Source organism: Pantherophis guttatus, chromosome 16 (genome assembly GCF_059756535.1).
Source record: "Pantherophis guttatus breed Tessera chromosome 16, ASM5975653v1, whole genome shotgun sequence".
Classification (NCBI taxonomy): Eukaryota; Metazoa; Chordata; class Lepidosauria; order Squamata; family Colubridae; genus Pantherophis; species Pantherophis guttatus.
This window is the reverse complement of record NC_142078.1, coordinates 3,300,199-3,315,713: the sequence shown is the minus strand read 5'-3', so window position 1 is coordinate 3,315,713 and position 15,515 is coordinate 3,300,199. Positions and strand designations below refer to the sequence as shown.

Here is a 15,515-nt window from a genome sequence, read left to right as displayed (position 1 = left end):
TTATTTGAGGATCTGTATTTTCAGGTGGACAAAGAAACCCCTTTGCTTCTCTTGAAGTCTCTCAAATCAGGTCATCAAGTTCTTTTCAGCTCCACACCAAACTTGGTGCCTGAATTTGGAGATGAAGACATGATTTAAATCCATCAGCCAACAATAAAAAGTAACAGGGAAAATGGCTGGGTGTTCTCACTTGCTCTCTGCTTCCCTTTCCTAAGAAGGGGCCAAATGAGCGTTTTCGTCCTTGCAATACAACTCTGATAAATTGGCTGCAAATAGAAGGAAGATTTCCCAGAGTCCAGGAGCCCTTCTGAAGACTGACGAACCTCTTGAAGGCACCTTCACTCTGACAACTGACAGTAACTGGCAGTTTAGCCTGCATGGATGAGGTCATAAAGCCCTCAGAGTTCCCTAAGAGATGGCAGGTTCCCTATGAAACTTCACCTGCTCCACCTTTTCTATGTGCACCAATGCCAGGCAAATGTCTGTAGGAGGCGACCAAACCAACACTCAAGCTGCCCGTTTCTAACCTTTTTGCACAAAAGGCAAAGCTCTTTGGATGTAGGCTGCATTCTGTTCAGGGAAGCGCCACTCATTAACGTAGCTCTGGGTGAACTTCCCATCGCATTCCCTTTGGGTTGCCCTGCTGTTTTGTGTTTTCTTCCATCATCCCGGGTGAGCTCCCTCCATTATTTCTGCTTAGGTGAGGCACCTTTTCCTGACACCATGTTGTTAGATGGTGCCAAGTTTAAGGACAGAAAGAGAGAGCGAAATTTTCTCCTCGAATTTTGAACTTGATTGAATTACCAGCAGGGTTGATCTCCTCTTGGGGCAGGCAGCACTGCAGCACTGGCTTTAGGCCAGGCAGAGGGAGGGCTGGATCCTGTGTCAGAGCAGCCCTCAACTGCAGCCCTTGGACAGGGATCAGGCAGGGATCTCGTCCACAGCTGCCCAGTTGAGAATCCAACACTCCTGAACCACTGACAGATGGACATCCAGACTCATACAAGGCCTCCCGCCCCTCCCAGGACAGCCTGCTCTGCTGGTTGCCATAAGAATGACCGACAGCAGTCAAACTCAGGCCTGGGACCCTGGGCATGGCCCTGGAAGACTAAAGGAATTTATTAAAAGAAAAATATATATTGAATTTATTAAAAGTGAAAGTTTTAATTGGATTTTATTACCTTTCTTACCAGACATTTATGTGGTTTTTCTCTTGTGTGGATTCTTTGATGTGCATAAAGGTTGCTGCTCTGACTGAATCTCTTTCCACACTCCAGGCATTCGTATGGCTTCTCTCCCGAGTGGATCCTTTGATGTTGATCAAGATGTGATCTCCGATTGAAGTTCTTTCCACACTCAAGGCATTTATGAGGTTTTTCTCCTGTGTGGATCCTTTGATGTCTATAAAGATGTCCCCTCAGACTGAATCTCTTTCCACACTCCAGGCATTTATGTGGTTTTTCTCCTGAGTGGATCCTTTGATGTGTATAAAGGTTTCCCCTCAGACTGAATCTCTTTCCACACTCCAGGCATTTATGTGGTTTTTCTCCTGAATGGATACTTTGATGTGTATAAAGGTTTCCCTTCTGACTGAATCTCTTTCCACACTCCAGGCATTCGTATGGCTTCTCTCCCGAGTGGATCCTTTGATGTTTACAGAGGGTGCTCCTATCATGAAAGCTCTTTCCACACTCCAGGCATTTATGAGGTTTTTCTCCTGAGTGGATAATTAGGTGGCTTTGAAGATTTCCTTTTCTTTTGAAGGATTTTTTGCATTCTGGGCACTGATGTTCCTTTGCTTCCTCCTGGATCCTTCGGGGCTTTCGGGGTTTTCCGAAGGAGCCTCCACCCCCCAGGCATTTTTTCAGATGGATCCTTTGATGTCTGTAAAGGTTGCTGGTATGACTAAAGTTCTTTCCACACTCCAGGCACTTATAAGGTTTTTCTCCCGTGTGGATCCTTAGATGACTTTGAAGATGGTCATTTCTTTTGAAGGTTTTCCTACATTCCGGGCATTGATGTTTCCTCCCTCCCTCCTGGATCCTTCGGGGCTTTGGAGGTCTTCCGAAGGAGCCTCTGCCCTCCAGGCCCGTCCTGGGGTCTCTGCCCGTTTCATCCTTCCCGCATCGCCCTCCAGGCAGCCGCCTTGCCCGGGTTCCCCCTGGGCTCCTCCCTCTTGCAGCCCCGGAGGCCCCAGGCCTTTCCCCACCGTCTCCCGGGGAAGCCATGCTGGGACCAGGCAGGTCTGCTCCGTGGGGCCCGCTCTCCTCCTCCTCCTCTCGGCCGGTGCCTCTTTCCTGCATCTGCCGCCATCCTCCGTCCTCCTGCAGGGGAGAGAGAGAAGAGGGTCAACTACAGCCCTTGGACAGGGATCAGGCAGGGATCTCGTCCACAGCTGCCCAGTTGAGAATCCAACATTCCTGAACCACTGACAGATGGACATCCAGACTCATACAAGGCCTCCCGCCCCTCCCAGGACAGCCTGCTCTGCTAGTTGCCATCAGAATGACCGACAGCAGTCAAACTCAGGCCTGGACCTTGGGCATGGCCCTGGAAGACTAAAGGAATTTATTAAAAGAAAAAAAATTATTAAATTTATTAAAAGTGAAAGTTTTAATTGGATTGTATTACCTTTCTTGCCAGGCATTTTTGTGGTTTTTCTCCTGAGTGGATCCTTTGATGTCTATAAAGGTTTCCCCTCAGAGTGAATCTCTTTCCACACTCCAGGCACTTATAAGGTTTCTCTCTTGTGTGGATCCTTTGATGTGTATAAAGGGTGCTCCTTAGACTGAATCTCTTTCCACACTCCAGGCATTCGTATGGCTTCTCTCCCGAGTGGATCCTTTGATGTGTATAAAGGTTTCCCCTCTGACTGAATCTCTTTCCACACTCAAGGCATTTATGTGGTTTTTCTCCTGTGTGGATCCTTTGATGTATATAAAGTGTTCCCCTCTGACTGAATCTCTTTCCACACTCAAGGCATTTATGTGGTTTTTCTACTGAGTGGATCCTTTGATGTCTATCAAGGTTTCCCCTCAGATTGAATCTCTTTCCACACTCCAGGCATTTATGTGGTTTTTCTCCTGAGTGTATCCTTTGATGTGTATAAAGGTTTCCCCTCTGACTGAAGCTCTTTCCACACTCCAGGCATTTATGAGGTTTCTCTCCCGAGTGGATCCTTTGATGTGTATAAAGGTTTCCCCTCTGACTGAAGCTCTTTCCACATTCCAGGCACTTATGAGGTTTTTCTCCTGTGTGGATAATTAGGTGGCTTTGAAGATGTCCATTTCTTTTGAAGGTTTTTCCACATTTCGGGCACTGATGTTCCTTTGCTCCCTCTTGGATCCTTCGGGGCTTTCGGGGTCTTCCGAAGGAGCCTCCGCCCTCCAGGCCCATCTCGGGGTCTCCACCCATTTCCTCCTCCCCGCTTCGCCCTCCAGGCAGCCGCTTTTTCCAGGCTCCCCCTCGGCTCATCGCTCTTGCAGCCTGAGGGCCCCCGGCCTTTCCTCGCCGTCTCCTGTGGAAACCGCGCCGGGACCGGGCAGGTCTGCTCCGTGGGGCCCGCTCTCCTCTTTCTCTTGGCCAGCACCTTTTTCCTGCATCTGGCGCCATCCTCCGTCCTCCTGCAGGGGAGAAAGAGAAGAGGGTCACGGCTGCGTCCCCTTCCCCACAGGGGAGGCCCAGGCCCAAGCCCCCGCCTCCAATGGGCTTCCCGGGCATTCTCCAGGCGGAGATGGCCTCCTTCCCAGCCTCCCGTCTCCGTCCTTCCCGCCTACCAGACTAGGCCTCGGGCTCCCAGGCCTCCAGAGAGACTCTCCCGGACTACGATTCCCAGCATCCCCTGCACCAAACCTGCATCAAACGGCCTCCTCTGTCGATGATTCAGACAGCTTCCTCATTGCCCGTTTTGTTTCCAGAAGTGGAGGCTTCATGCCCTTTTTCCTCCACTAGTTCCGCCTTTTCCTTTGGAGGATCCGCCCCTCGGAGTCCATTCGCCAATCGGCAACATCCCGAGCGCGACCAATCTGTGTCCTTCTTCCTGCAACAAGCCAGATGGTACCTGCGCAGTTCCGCAAGTTATTATGGTCCGGGGTGGAGGTGGGACAAGGGGGAGGGGGGGCTTCCTTTGAACTTTGGGGTCTGGTCCCCCCCCCTATATTGAGGCTGGCAGAGGTCAGGGGTTGAAGCCTTATATGAGCCCATGAAGGGCAGCCAGTTGGGTCTATTGTGGGACCTTCGGAGATCCTGAGTTTGAATCAGCCGCTCTTTGTGTCCAGGATTCCTTCTTTTCATTGAGGGAAATCTCTTTGCTACAATACTCTTAATAAGTTGCCTTTAAATGCTCATCCCACTCAGATCCTCATTGGAGCAAGTGTGCTGTGGCTGAATCTAGGGCTCATTTGACCTTTATTGTTGGGGGTGCAAAGGAGCTTCTCCCTGCCATTGTTTGATATAATCTATGTGGATTTCCCAAATGTGGGGACCTATTAAGACTATCCCCAAGCATCTGAAGCTGTCAGTTGGATTCCCTGAATGGTCCCCTTGTCTTCCAGCAGAAACCCCTACAAGGGACTCTCTAACGCCAAGGAAGCTTTGTGAGATATGAGCCATATTCTTAAAAAGCCCCCACCCTTTTAGCCTTAAAACACCTGGCTTTTCCCCAGGCGCTGGGAGATCAGACAAGGAGAAGGTGGCATGGATTGGCCCCAGGTTTTTCTTTGATGGTTTTTCTTTTATGTTTTAATGTGTTGGATACTTTTGAAAACACCCTTTTGGGAGCTGCACAGAGTTGACTGAAAGATGGGCAGTTATAAGAACATTTTAAATGAATAAGACTCTTTGGGGACCTCTTTGATCTCCCACTAGGTGCAGAGACTGGGTGTTCCCCAGTTGCCAGGATAGGGAAAGTCCCCCATTCCTCTGCTTTCTGTTCATCAGCTAAATGATTTCTTATTTCATTCAGGGCTGCATCAGGGTTATGTTTGACCTGGGGGGGATCCCTGGGTAGCCGTGGCCAGCTCATCTTCACTCTTCTTGTGGGCACCTGTGGTGGCCAAGTGCTACAACAGGATTTCCCTTAGAACCTCCCTCCCTCATAATCTTCCTTCCTTCCTCCTGCCCTCCCTTCCCTTTTCTTCTTTTTCCTTCCCTCTTTCCTTCTTTTTCCTTCCTTCCTCCCTTCTCCTCTTTCCTTCTTTGCCTTTCCTCTTTCCTGTCCCTTCTTGGATGCTCAAATGCAAAAGGGGAAACATTTCTTTTGCTTTTAGTTTCTTTTCCTAATCCTCTGCCCGTGAAAATGGAGCTGGGGGCGGAGGAGTGCAGGCGGCCGTTGCAGCTGAAAATGGGGCCGGTAGGGCTACACGCTTCCCTCCCGAGCTCTGTTTTCGCTGGCAGAGGCATTGTGGGCCAGTCCGATCTGTTCCCCACAGGCCAGATCCAAGCACCCTTCAGTTTGACGCCCCTGATCTAGTTCCTCCGATTGGGCAGTCCGTCGTATACACCTCTGGCAACCTCATTCCGTTTTCCTTTCATATTAACCCAAATGCATTCAAGGAGGTTTTCTTCATTTTTTACTTTTTGCATTTCTACAAAGGTGCAGCTGTTTAAGTGCAACTCCACCTCCACCTCTTTTTATTAGGTGTTTTGAAAAATTTAAATCCTCCTGAATTTCATCCCACCAGTAATGGCAGAAATCTCATCTTTGCTCTCGTGTTCTGAGACGTCAGGTTCCCTCTGTTTCTTCTTCATACTTTGGGTGTTGATGTGTAGGTGGAGAGATGAGAAGGAGGAGGGATGAGAAAGGAGAAGATGAATCCATGTGTGTGTGGGGGTGTCTGTGACTAGTTTTGAGGATCAGACTCAATAAGAAACACAGATTCGTTATTCAATTAAAGCAAAGGTCTTTATTAATTGACATGTCCTTTTCTATTCACAGGTTACTTCTGGAAGAGTGCAGGATCAGAGTGGGATGCCCCTTTTATACTGAAGGGGCGGGACCAGAGGTAAGGAGTGGTTTGAGGAGAAAGTGGGAGGAGGGAGTGTATATGTTAAATTCTTATTGTATGAGGCATCTATTTATATGACAAATCCCCCTTTAGATGCCGAATATGTGAGGGTTACATTTATCTCTTGTCCATAGATTTACATGTGAATGCATAACTTAGGCACTAAATAAGCATGTTGCTTATTTGGTAAAGGTTTCGTTAAAATGTCTGCTATTTGTTCTTTTGTGTCACAATGTACCACCTTAATGAATCCTGGTTTTGATAATTGTCTCACATGCTTATGCTTTATGTCTATGTGTCTAGACCTTTGTCCTATGGCTTCTGCCTTGGAGATTTCAATTGCGGCTTTATTATCCTCATGTATGATTATGGGTTGCGATGGTCTTGACCAAATACTGGTGAGCAGGTCCTCAAACCAAATGAGATTATTGGCAGCCTTTGAAAGACATATATATTCTGCTTCTGTTGTTGAAGTTGCAACTAAGTTTTGTTTTCCTGTATACCAGTGTACAGGACTGGTATAATTTTAAATGGGTTATTTTAAGGGTAATGGGTTTTAATATTTTGGGAAGCCAATTTGATTTAATTCTGCTTTTAAATTATTTTAAATTTTGTATTGTATGTATTTTAATTTTGGCTGTGCACCGCCCTGAGTCCTTCGGGAGAAGGGCAGTATACAAATTTAAATAAGAAAGAAAGAAAGAAAGAAAGAAAGAAAGAAAGAAAGAAAGAAAGAAAGAAAGAAAGAATAAAGAATATATACCCCGACGTACTCTTCCTGCTTTTTACATCTCCAGCCCAATCGGCATCTGCATAACATGTGAGCATGACTTCGTTAAGTTTGTTTGGTCCTAAGTATAAGCAAGTGTCAGAGCTGCATTTTAGATATCTTAGTACCTTTTTTACAGCTTCCCAGTGATATACAGTTGGTTTACCCACGTGTCTTGACAATAAATTCAAAGGCAAAGCTATGTCAGGTCTAGTCCAATTTGCTATATATAGGAGAGATCCAATGGTACATCTGTAGAGTGTATTGTCCTTGAATTCGGGTGACAGGTTATGCATATTTTTCAAAAAGTCTGGTTGCATGGGAATATCACATTGTTTGGCATCGGACATATTGCACTTGTGTAACAGTTCTATAATTTTTTCTTTTTGTGAAAGACAGAATTCTTTTGGTGTTCGGGTGATTTGTACCCCTAAGTATTTATTTATTTTCCCTAATGATTTCAATGATTTTCTAATTTGCTGGCAAAGGCATCTCGTTTTTCTTTATGTTTTCCAATGTATAAAATGTCATCCACGTATATCAGTACGTATTCTGGTGAATCTCCCTCTCTTTTGGTGAACAAACAGTTGTCTGCTGAAGTCGTTGTAAAACCTATTGATTCGAGTACTTTAACTAGACATTCATACCAGTGTTTTCCCAACTGTTTTAAACCGTATAAGCTTTTATTAAGTAGCCATGTGTCACCTTCGTTCCTATCCTTACTAGGTGGTGCCCTTATGTAAATTTCTTTGTCTAGATTTGCATGTAAGTATGCTGTTTGGATGTCATATTGGTATACTTCTAGGTTTAGTACTGAAGCCATTACTAATGCAGTCTTAATGCTTTCTGCTCTTACTGTTGGTGAATATGTATCAGTATAATCTTCTGGATACCTTTGAGCGAATCCTTGCGCTACCAATCGTGCTTTGTATAACGTTTTACCTCCCTCTAGATTTTTGATTTTGAAAATCCATCTAGTCCCTATTGTGGTTTTATCTTTTGGTACTATGGCGGGGGTGAATACATTTAATTCTTTAAGGCTTTCCATTTCCTTTGACATAGCTAACTCCCATTTTAATCTTTCTTCAAGGGGAAGTTTCATTACTTCTCCGTATGAATTTGGTGGAATTGTGTTGGAATGTACATGCATTATGTAATTTTCAAATCTTTTGGGTAATTGATTTCTATTGGCCCTGACTGGTCTATTTGGTGTAGAGTTATTGTCATGTAAATATTTTGTTTCCCTTTGTGTGAGTGAATCTACTCTGATTTTTGGGCATTCACCTTTCCATTCTTTAGTAGTGTTTCTTAGCTGTGTATCCTTAGGTTCCCTTTCTTTTGTGATGTTTTGAATGTCCTACCTTTCATGATCTTGTGTGTTGTATCTTAACGCTTGTCTAGGGTGTATCTCATTAAGGTGTATCTTAGACCGATTCGCTTGTTCATGGAACACGGCTGTTCTGGATATCTGTACCCTTTGGTACCTGGTTCATAGCCCATGAACCTTAGTCTTCTAGATATTTTATCCCCCTTGTGTCTTAACTGTTTCGGAATGTGGACGTCCGCAGTGACTCCGAAGATATGTAGATGTGCTATTTTTGGCTTCTTGTTATACATTAGCTCATAAAGTGTTTTATCTATAACACTGGACCAGGTTCTATTGAGTGTGTAATTGGAGTATACTAAAGCCTCAGACCAGAAGTGTTTACCTAATCCTGCATCTTCCAGGGCGCATCTTATCATGGTTTGCAGGGTGGAATTTCGTCGTTCTACGACGCCATTTTGAAAGGCTGAGAACGGACAAGAAGTGAAGTATAGCACGCCCTTAGATCTAAGCCAGCGGATGAATTCCCCTGACAAAAATTCTGATCCCCTATCAGTCATTATTTGTTTCAATTGTATGTTATGTTGAGTTTCTACTCGCTTGTAGAATTCCTTGAATTTTTGAAAGGCTTCGCTTTTGTGTCTTAATGTATATACGAAGCCGTAGCGACTATAGTCATCTACGATGGTGAGAAAAAATCTTTTTTTATATTTTATAGACGGTTTCAGGGGTCCTACCAAATCCATGTGCGCTAGATTGAATATGTGAGTGGTGGTTCGTGATGCTTTCTTTGGTCTAGGCTTAGTTTTTAACTTTGAGCATTTGCATACCGAGCATTCAAGATAGTTTTCACAATCTTTTATTTTAACATCTTCAGCAAAGTTACTCATTTTCTGAACTACAGGGAAGCTGGCATGTCCTAGTTTCCAATGAAGCATGTGTGCACATTCATCGTGTAGTGGTTTGCCTATTAGTGGTTTTCCCTTAGACGTATCTCTATCATCATTCCCTGTTTCTGTGCTATCTGATTTGATAGCTTCATTATTGTTATTTTCAATGGTGTTGTCTGTCTCTATGCTTGCATTTACCTTAATCGGATAGTGTTTGCCTGTGTATAAGTAGGGTAATCCTTTCTTGATTGTGATTCTATTTATATTCTCTTTATCCTTACTTAGGAATACCTCTCCTTTTGTGAATGTTATTTTTACGTTTGAGTCTTTGCTAAGTTTGAGTGCACTAAGAATGTTGTGTGGTATTTCCGGGACTAGTAACACCCCCTCTATTTTTCCTATTCCCGGCAATAGTATGTTTCCTTTCCCTGTCACTCTTACTTCATTTTGATTCGCTACCTTTATTAGGAATTGTTCTTCTGTGAATGATGATAGAAACTGTCTGTTACAAGTAGTGTGATTATTGGCCCCAGAATCTATGAGCCATAGGTTGTCTTCTCTATCCTGATTGGTTAATTTTGTGGGTTCCTCTACCCCATATAGTGATCCAGATCTACTGTCCCTGGAGTTGTCTCTGCTTTCTCTCGTGTGCCTGGGGTTGGGGGAGTCTCTACGCTTGTATTTTTCTCTTGATGATTGTCTGTATCTCTCACTAGAGTTTCTAGGGCAATCTCTCTTATAGTGTCCCCTAGATCCGCAGATGTAGCAGATTTGTGTCTTGGTGTCTATCTTGGAAGAATACTTTCTTCGTTGGCTTGTGTTCCCTAAGTGTGTTATTGCGACTCTTTCTTAAATTGTCCTCAGCTATAAGTTTGTTTGAAAGGCTTTCTATGGATAGGTGACCTAAGCTGAGAGTATCTAAGTGTGTGATGAAATTGTTCCAAGATGGGTCTAGGGAGTTGATTATTACATTCTTCATGGTTTGGTCAGATATGATTTCTCCCCTAAGGTGTAACTCGGTTCTTTTGGCGTTTAACATTAAAAGGTGTTCACTTATGGATGTTCCTGGCCTAATTCTGGCAGAAAAGAAATCCTTTGAGATTCTGGTCGTGGTTGCCACGCTTTCACTATAAAAAAGCCGAAACATACTTTGTATAATTTCTTTTTTTTTTTTTTGTAAATATTTTTTATTTATTTTTTCAAATTTAAACATAAATTTAAAACATATTGCATCTGCAGAGAACCGCCCAGCTGCGCTGTTTAGGCTGACCCGCTCCCTACTTCAGGTGGGGGTATGGGAAGATCCCTTAAAGGGTCGAGCTGAGGATTTTGTACAATTCCTGCATGATAAAGTCGCTCAGATTCGGGAAGGCCTGGACTCCGATTGGGTAGATCCAGGGGAGGAGACGGGGGCAGGTCTTGAGAGCGTTATCTGGGAAGAGTTTGACTCTGTGGCTCCTGAGGACGTGGACAGGATTCTGGGCAAGCTTAACGCTGCCACATGTTTATTGGACCCGTGTCTCTCCTGCTTGGTACTGGCCTCCCAGGAGGTTACACGAGGCTGGCTCCAGGGGATTATAAATGCTTCTCTGAGTGAGGGTGTCTTTCCCGCCACCTTGAAAGAGACGCTTGTGAAGCCCCTCCTCAAGAAGCCTTCCCTGGACCCAGCTATATTATCAAATTATCGTCCAGTCTCCAATCTTTGCTTTGTTGCAAAGGTTGTTGAGAGTGCGGTGGCGCGACAACTACCCCGATACCTGGATGAAGTTGTCTATCTGGATCCATTCCAGTCGGGCTTCAGGTCACGATACAGCACGGAAACAGCATTGGTCGCGTTGGTGGATGATCTCTGGAGGGCTCGGGACAGAGGTTGCTCCTCTATCCTGGTCCTATTAGATCTCTCAGCGGCTTTTGATACCATCGACCATGGTATCTTACTGCACCGGCTGGAGGGGTTAGGAATAGGGGGCACCATGCTTCGGTGGTTCTCCTCCTTCCTCTCTGACCGTTTGCAGTTTGTGTTGGCAGGGGGGCAGAGGTCGACCTCGAGGCACCTTATTTGTGGGGTGCCGCAAGGCTCAGTCCTCTCACCCCTTCTGTTCAACATTTATGTAAAACCGCTGGGCGAGATCATCCGTGGTTTTGGGGTGAGTGTTCATCAGTATGCTGATGACACACAACTATACATCTCCACCCCAGACCACCCCAATGATGCCCTTGCTGTGATGTCCCGTTGCCTGGAGGCCGTGCGGATCTGGATGGGGAGAAACAAGCTCAGACTCAACCCCTCCAAGACCGAGTGGCTGTGGCTTCTGGCGTCCCGGTATAGTCAGCTGGTACCATCACTGACAATAGGGGATGAGATCTTGCTCCTCACAGAGAGGGCCCGCAACTTGGGTGTCCTCCTGGATTCATGGTTATCTTTAGAAGATCATTTGATGGACCAACTGGTCCAGAATGTAGCCGCGCGGGTGATTATGGGCGCAGCTCGTTACGCCCATGTAACACCTCTCCTACGCAAGCTGCACTGGCTCCCGGTGGTCTTCCGGGTACGATTCAAGGTGTTAGTTATCACCTTTAAAGCGCTCCATGGCTTAGGACCTGGGTACCCACGAGACCGTCTTTTGCCACCAATAGCCTCCCACCGACCAGTTCGTTCTCACAGGGAGGGACTACTCAGGGTACTGTCAGTCAAATTATGTTGACTGGCGACTCCCAGGGGGAGGGCCTTCTCTGTGGGGGCTCCAACCCTTTGGAATGAACTGCCCCCGGAGATACGGAATATCCCTGATCTCCGTGCTTTCCGCCGTGCCCTCAAGACCCTGATGTTCCAACATGCGGGGCTAAACATATGAACATGTGAATGATTTTTTAAATGTTATCTAATTCTGGGTTTTATTTAATTGACCAAACTAAGTAATAATTTTAATTAGCAATTTTATGATGTTTGTGTGTCTATATTTTTCTTGACTGTACACCGCCTTGAGTCCTACGGGAGAAAGGCGGTATAGAAATAAAATAAATAAATAAATAAATAAATAAATAAATAAATAAATAAATAAATAAATAACTTTCAAGAGCAAAAATCTTGACCCAGTCATAGATGGTTACCACGCTTACATTCCTTTCACAAGCTCAATTCAAAATTTCCATTATATCTTTTATAAAGAAAAAAAAAGAAAAAAAAGAAAAGAAAGAAAAAAGAAGAAGATAAAAAAGAAATTCAAAACTTAAGAAAAAACCAATTTTACCTCAAATTTCACATTGGACTTCCAGTTGGCGCCGCGGGGACATAGACAGGGAAATGGCGAGCTCCGCTGAGCCCTGCCAAATCCCCTCTGCTAAGCTGCCGCCGATAGGTCTGCGGACCTCCCCTGTCTTGTAGGGACAGGGGGACAAGAAGGAATGCCTTGGGCGGCTGAGAGGAATGGGCGGGTTCCTCGGGGCCGGAGGCTTCTCCTTCACGCTGGCGGCAGCGGGACAGCAGCCATGGTGGCTGCCCTGAAACTGCGGCAACCGGGAACAAGGATTGTGCTGGAGGAAGAAGATGAAGAAAGAGCAAAAATCAAGAAGCCGGGTGGGTGACATCAAGCCAGGCAATAACGTACCTATTTGGAATTATTGGAAAATAAGACCCCAAAATTAAAAGCGGCTATTGGACTGCGGGGCTTAAAGATTGAAAAGGAAAAAAAAATGGGTAAAAGACCCAAATTGAATTTTGTTGCAGTAAACTTAAACTGGATGATTTGGTATTAATAAATTTCTGAAATTTGACTATGCCTTTAACTGGAGTGGAGAGGAGAAATGGATATTCCTGAGAATTAATGCCTCTAAAAGAAAATGAAGCTAATAAAGATAGAGATGGATGGCTACAAAATAGCCATGGAGTCTGCAGTGATTAAACAGAGAAGTGGATTAAAGAGATTTCCCTTTCTGGGTGGAAAAGAAACATGTTAATTGGCTTTTTACCCTGGATTACTTGAAATTAATATTGGATATAAGGATTTTGGAGATTCCTACTCTGTCCCAGATGATTTTAAGGAAGAAGAAAGAAGAAAGAAAGAACATTTTGGATTTTAACAATGGAGACTGACAAAACTAGGTGTGGCGTAGTTAACAAAGACAGGAAGCTGATGCACTACGCTTGGATCAGACATTTTAAAAGTTTTAAAGGGACATACAGAAATTCTTTACTTTGAACTGATGAACCTTGAAATAAAGCACTTTGGACAGAAAGGAAAAGGAAGAAAAGGAAGAATTAAAGTGGAAAAATTTAAATGTGACTAACTGAAATGTAAAGTTTAAAAGCCTATGTATATATGATAAAGTTTAAAAGCCTAGGTATATATGATTTTGGGATAAAAACAGGAAGGGTTGTGAAATAATAAAAATAGAAAATAAGAGGTGGCTACTAAAATAGTGGATGATATCAAGAGGATAAAAATAATAAAGAAGAATATATTTTGAGGCAGGAAAATTTTAAGAAAATGTACCGTTTGATGTAATATGTTTTAATTTTAATTTGCAAACAAATGTTAAACTGATGCATAAGGATTGATTGAACAAAATACAAAATACACAGATGCTAGTGATTAGTCTTGAATTAAGGTAATACAAGTTGGAAATGATGACTATTATGAAATATACTGAGATTTAAATTGAAAGAGCAGGATGGAAAAATGATATAAAACAGATAATTATATTACAGTTAAAATATGTGGGATGGATACCAACTAGATAAGAGTTTGAGACTCGGTGGAAATATGTTGGAAATTAATTCAAAATGCTGGAAACAGCCAAACAAATAGGAGGAGAGTTGGAGGAGACTATGCTGGTAATCAGCCAAACAATGGAGGGAGTCAAGGAGAATTTTCTATTCACAGGTTGCTTCTGGAAGAGTGCAGGATCAGAGTGGGATGCCCCTTTTATACTGAAGGGGCGGGAACAGAGGTAAGGAGTGGTTTGAGGAGAAAGTGGGAGGAGGGAGTGTATATGTTAAATTCTTATTGTATGAGGCATCTATTTATATGACAGGGTCTGTGGAGGGGCTGGCAAGGCAGCTGGGGGGGAGGGCCTGGCTGACTTAATCTTCTTACTGTCTCTGGGATGTATTTTGCGGTTATCATTCATGACGGATGGATATATTGCCCCCAAACTGTACAGGAAGTGCTAACTAGATCTCCAATCAGAATTGAGACAAAAATTTCTGTTCTTGACAGTTGCTGCACCCCATTTTTTGCCATAATTGGCAGGTCATATCCTACAATTGTGAAGTGAGTTGTGAAGTTGTTATGTGAATCCTCCAATGACTTTGTGGGACACCAGCTGGGAAGGTTACAAATGCTGATGATGTGACCCTGGGACAGCGCAGCCGTCATAAATACATGCCAGTGGCTAAACGCCTGGATTTTGACCACATGACCACGGGGATGCTGGAACAGTCGTAAGTGTGAAAACTGGTCAAGGCCACTTTTTTCAGTGCTGCTAGTGAAGCACTAAGCACTTCACTAAGTCACTAAGCAAATAGTTGTAGGTCAAGGACTATCACTACAGTGCTTTAAAAATAATCCAAAATAGCCCCCAAATTGGAACCCACAGAGGTCAAAAATTTTCCTGAAACAATCCGGCAAAACAAGCCCATTCTGGGAGAAAAGCTGTCCAACTGTCCACAACTGTTTCCAACTCATATTTCCACTCAATCCCCAAACTTTGAGAGGGTGGTTGAATCCCCTGGAGGTTTATCTGTCTCCTCAGGGTCACCTGAGTGGTGCGAATGGTTCTTGCAGTCTGCAATTTTCCCCTCTGGAAATCCATTCCTGCTCCCACACCATCCAAAGGGGGTTCAGCCCAATTGCATCGCTCAAAGTCTGTAGAGATTCTCCGTCATCCAGGTCAGAGTTGTCCCACAGGTGCTTTGTTCAGGAGGCAGCTGGACTTTCTGTTTTTTTCCTTTGAAGGCGTTTCGCTTCTCATCCCAGAAGCTTCTTCAGTTCTGAAGAACTGAAGAAGCTTCTTGGATGAGAAGTGAAACGTCTTCAAGGAAAAATGAAGCCCAGTTGCTTCTTGAAAAAGCACCTTTGGAATAAGGCCTCCTGCATGAGCAGGGGGTTGGACTAGAAGACCTCCAAGGTCCCTTCCAGCTCGGTTGTTCTTATTCTGTTAGCTGAGAAGGGAATTTCCTAGAAACTTCTAAAAAGACCTCCAGCATCAGATCACCTGAGGTCTTTCGTGCAAAACAAGAAGAACCTTAAAATGATGTCAAATTGTGCCCCCCCAAGACCTCCCCCCACATTGCCCAGGGAGGGACCCTGGATGGGGGGAAAGTCAGAAACCCAGGAGGGGCCCCCAACCTCGGCCTGCCTGAATGCGGGGGAGGGGTCAGAGGAGAAGACGTGACCCCAAAGATCAAAGGGAGACCCCCCCAGTCTCACCTCTGGGCAAGAACAGAAAGGGAGTCAGCACCACGCAGGCGCACTCTCGGTGACTGAAAATGTAGGACACCGATTGGTCGCTCTGGGGACGGCAGC

At 44.6% G+C, this 15,515-nt stretch overlaps 2 protein-coding genes across 15 annotated transcripts in view; one reads left to right on the top strand and one right to left on the bottom strand.

Annotated features, from left to right (window-relative positions):
• Positions 1 to 1,144: 1,144 nt before the first annotated feature.
• Positions 1,145 to 3,720, bottom strand: LOC148111758 (uncharacterized). Its single transcript, XM_087879770.1, has 2 exons — positions 2,632 to 3,720; positions 1,145 to 2,324 (listed from the first exon to the last, which is right to left on the bottom strand). The coding sequence occupies exons 1-2, from the start codon at positions 3,718 to 3,720 to the stop codon at positions 1,164 to 1,166; spliced, it is 2,250 nt and encodes a 749-aa protein (XP_087735896.1). The 3' UTR covers positions 1,145 to 1,163.
• Positions 3,721 to 3,877: 157 nt separating this feature from the next.
• The window catches only part of LOC148111757 (uncharacterized), a 15,504-nt gene continuing 3,866 nt past the window's right edge, over positions 3,878 to 15,515 (top strand). For 2 of the 14 annotated variants that reach the window (XM_087879839.1, XM_087879835.1), the window contains exons 1-3: positions 3,878 to 4,085; positions 5,936 to 6,002; positions 13,872 to 13,938. In XM_087879839.1, coding sequence (XP_087735965.1) covers positions 3,878 to 4,085; positions 5,936 to 6,002; positions 13,872 to 13,938 — 342 coding nt within the window. Of the gene's footprint in view, positions 4,099 to 4,153; positions 4,596 to 5,935; positions 6,003 to 13,871; positions 13,939 to 14,207; positions 14,432 to 15,515 lie in introns of those variants that run through there. The other 12 variants (XR_015730169.1, XM_087879838.1, XR_015730171.1 and 9 more) reach the window with 11 other exon arrangements.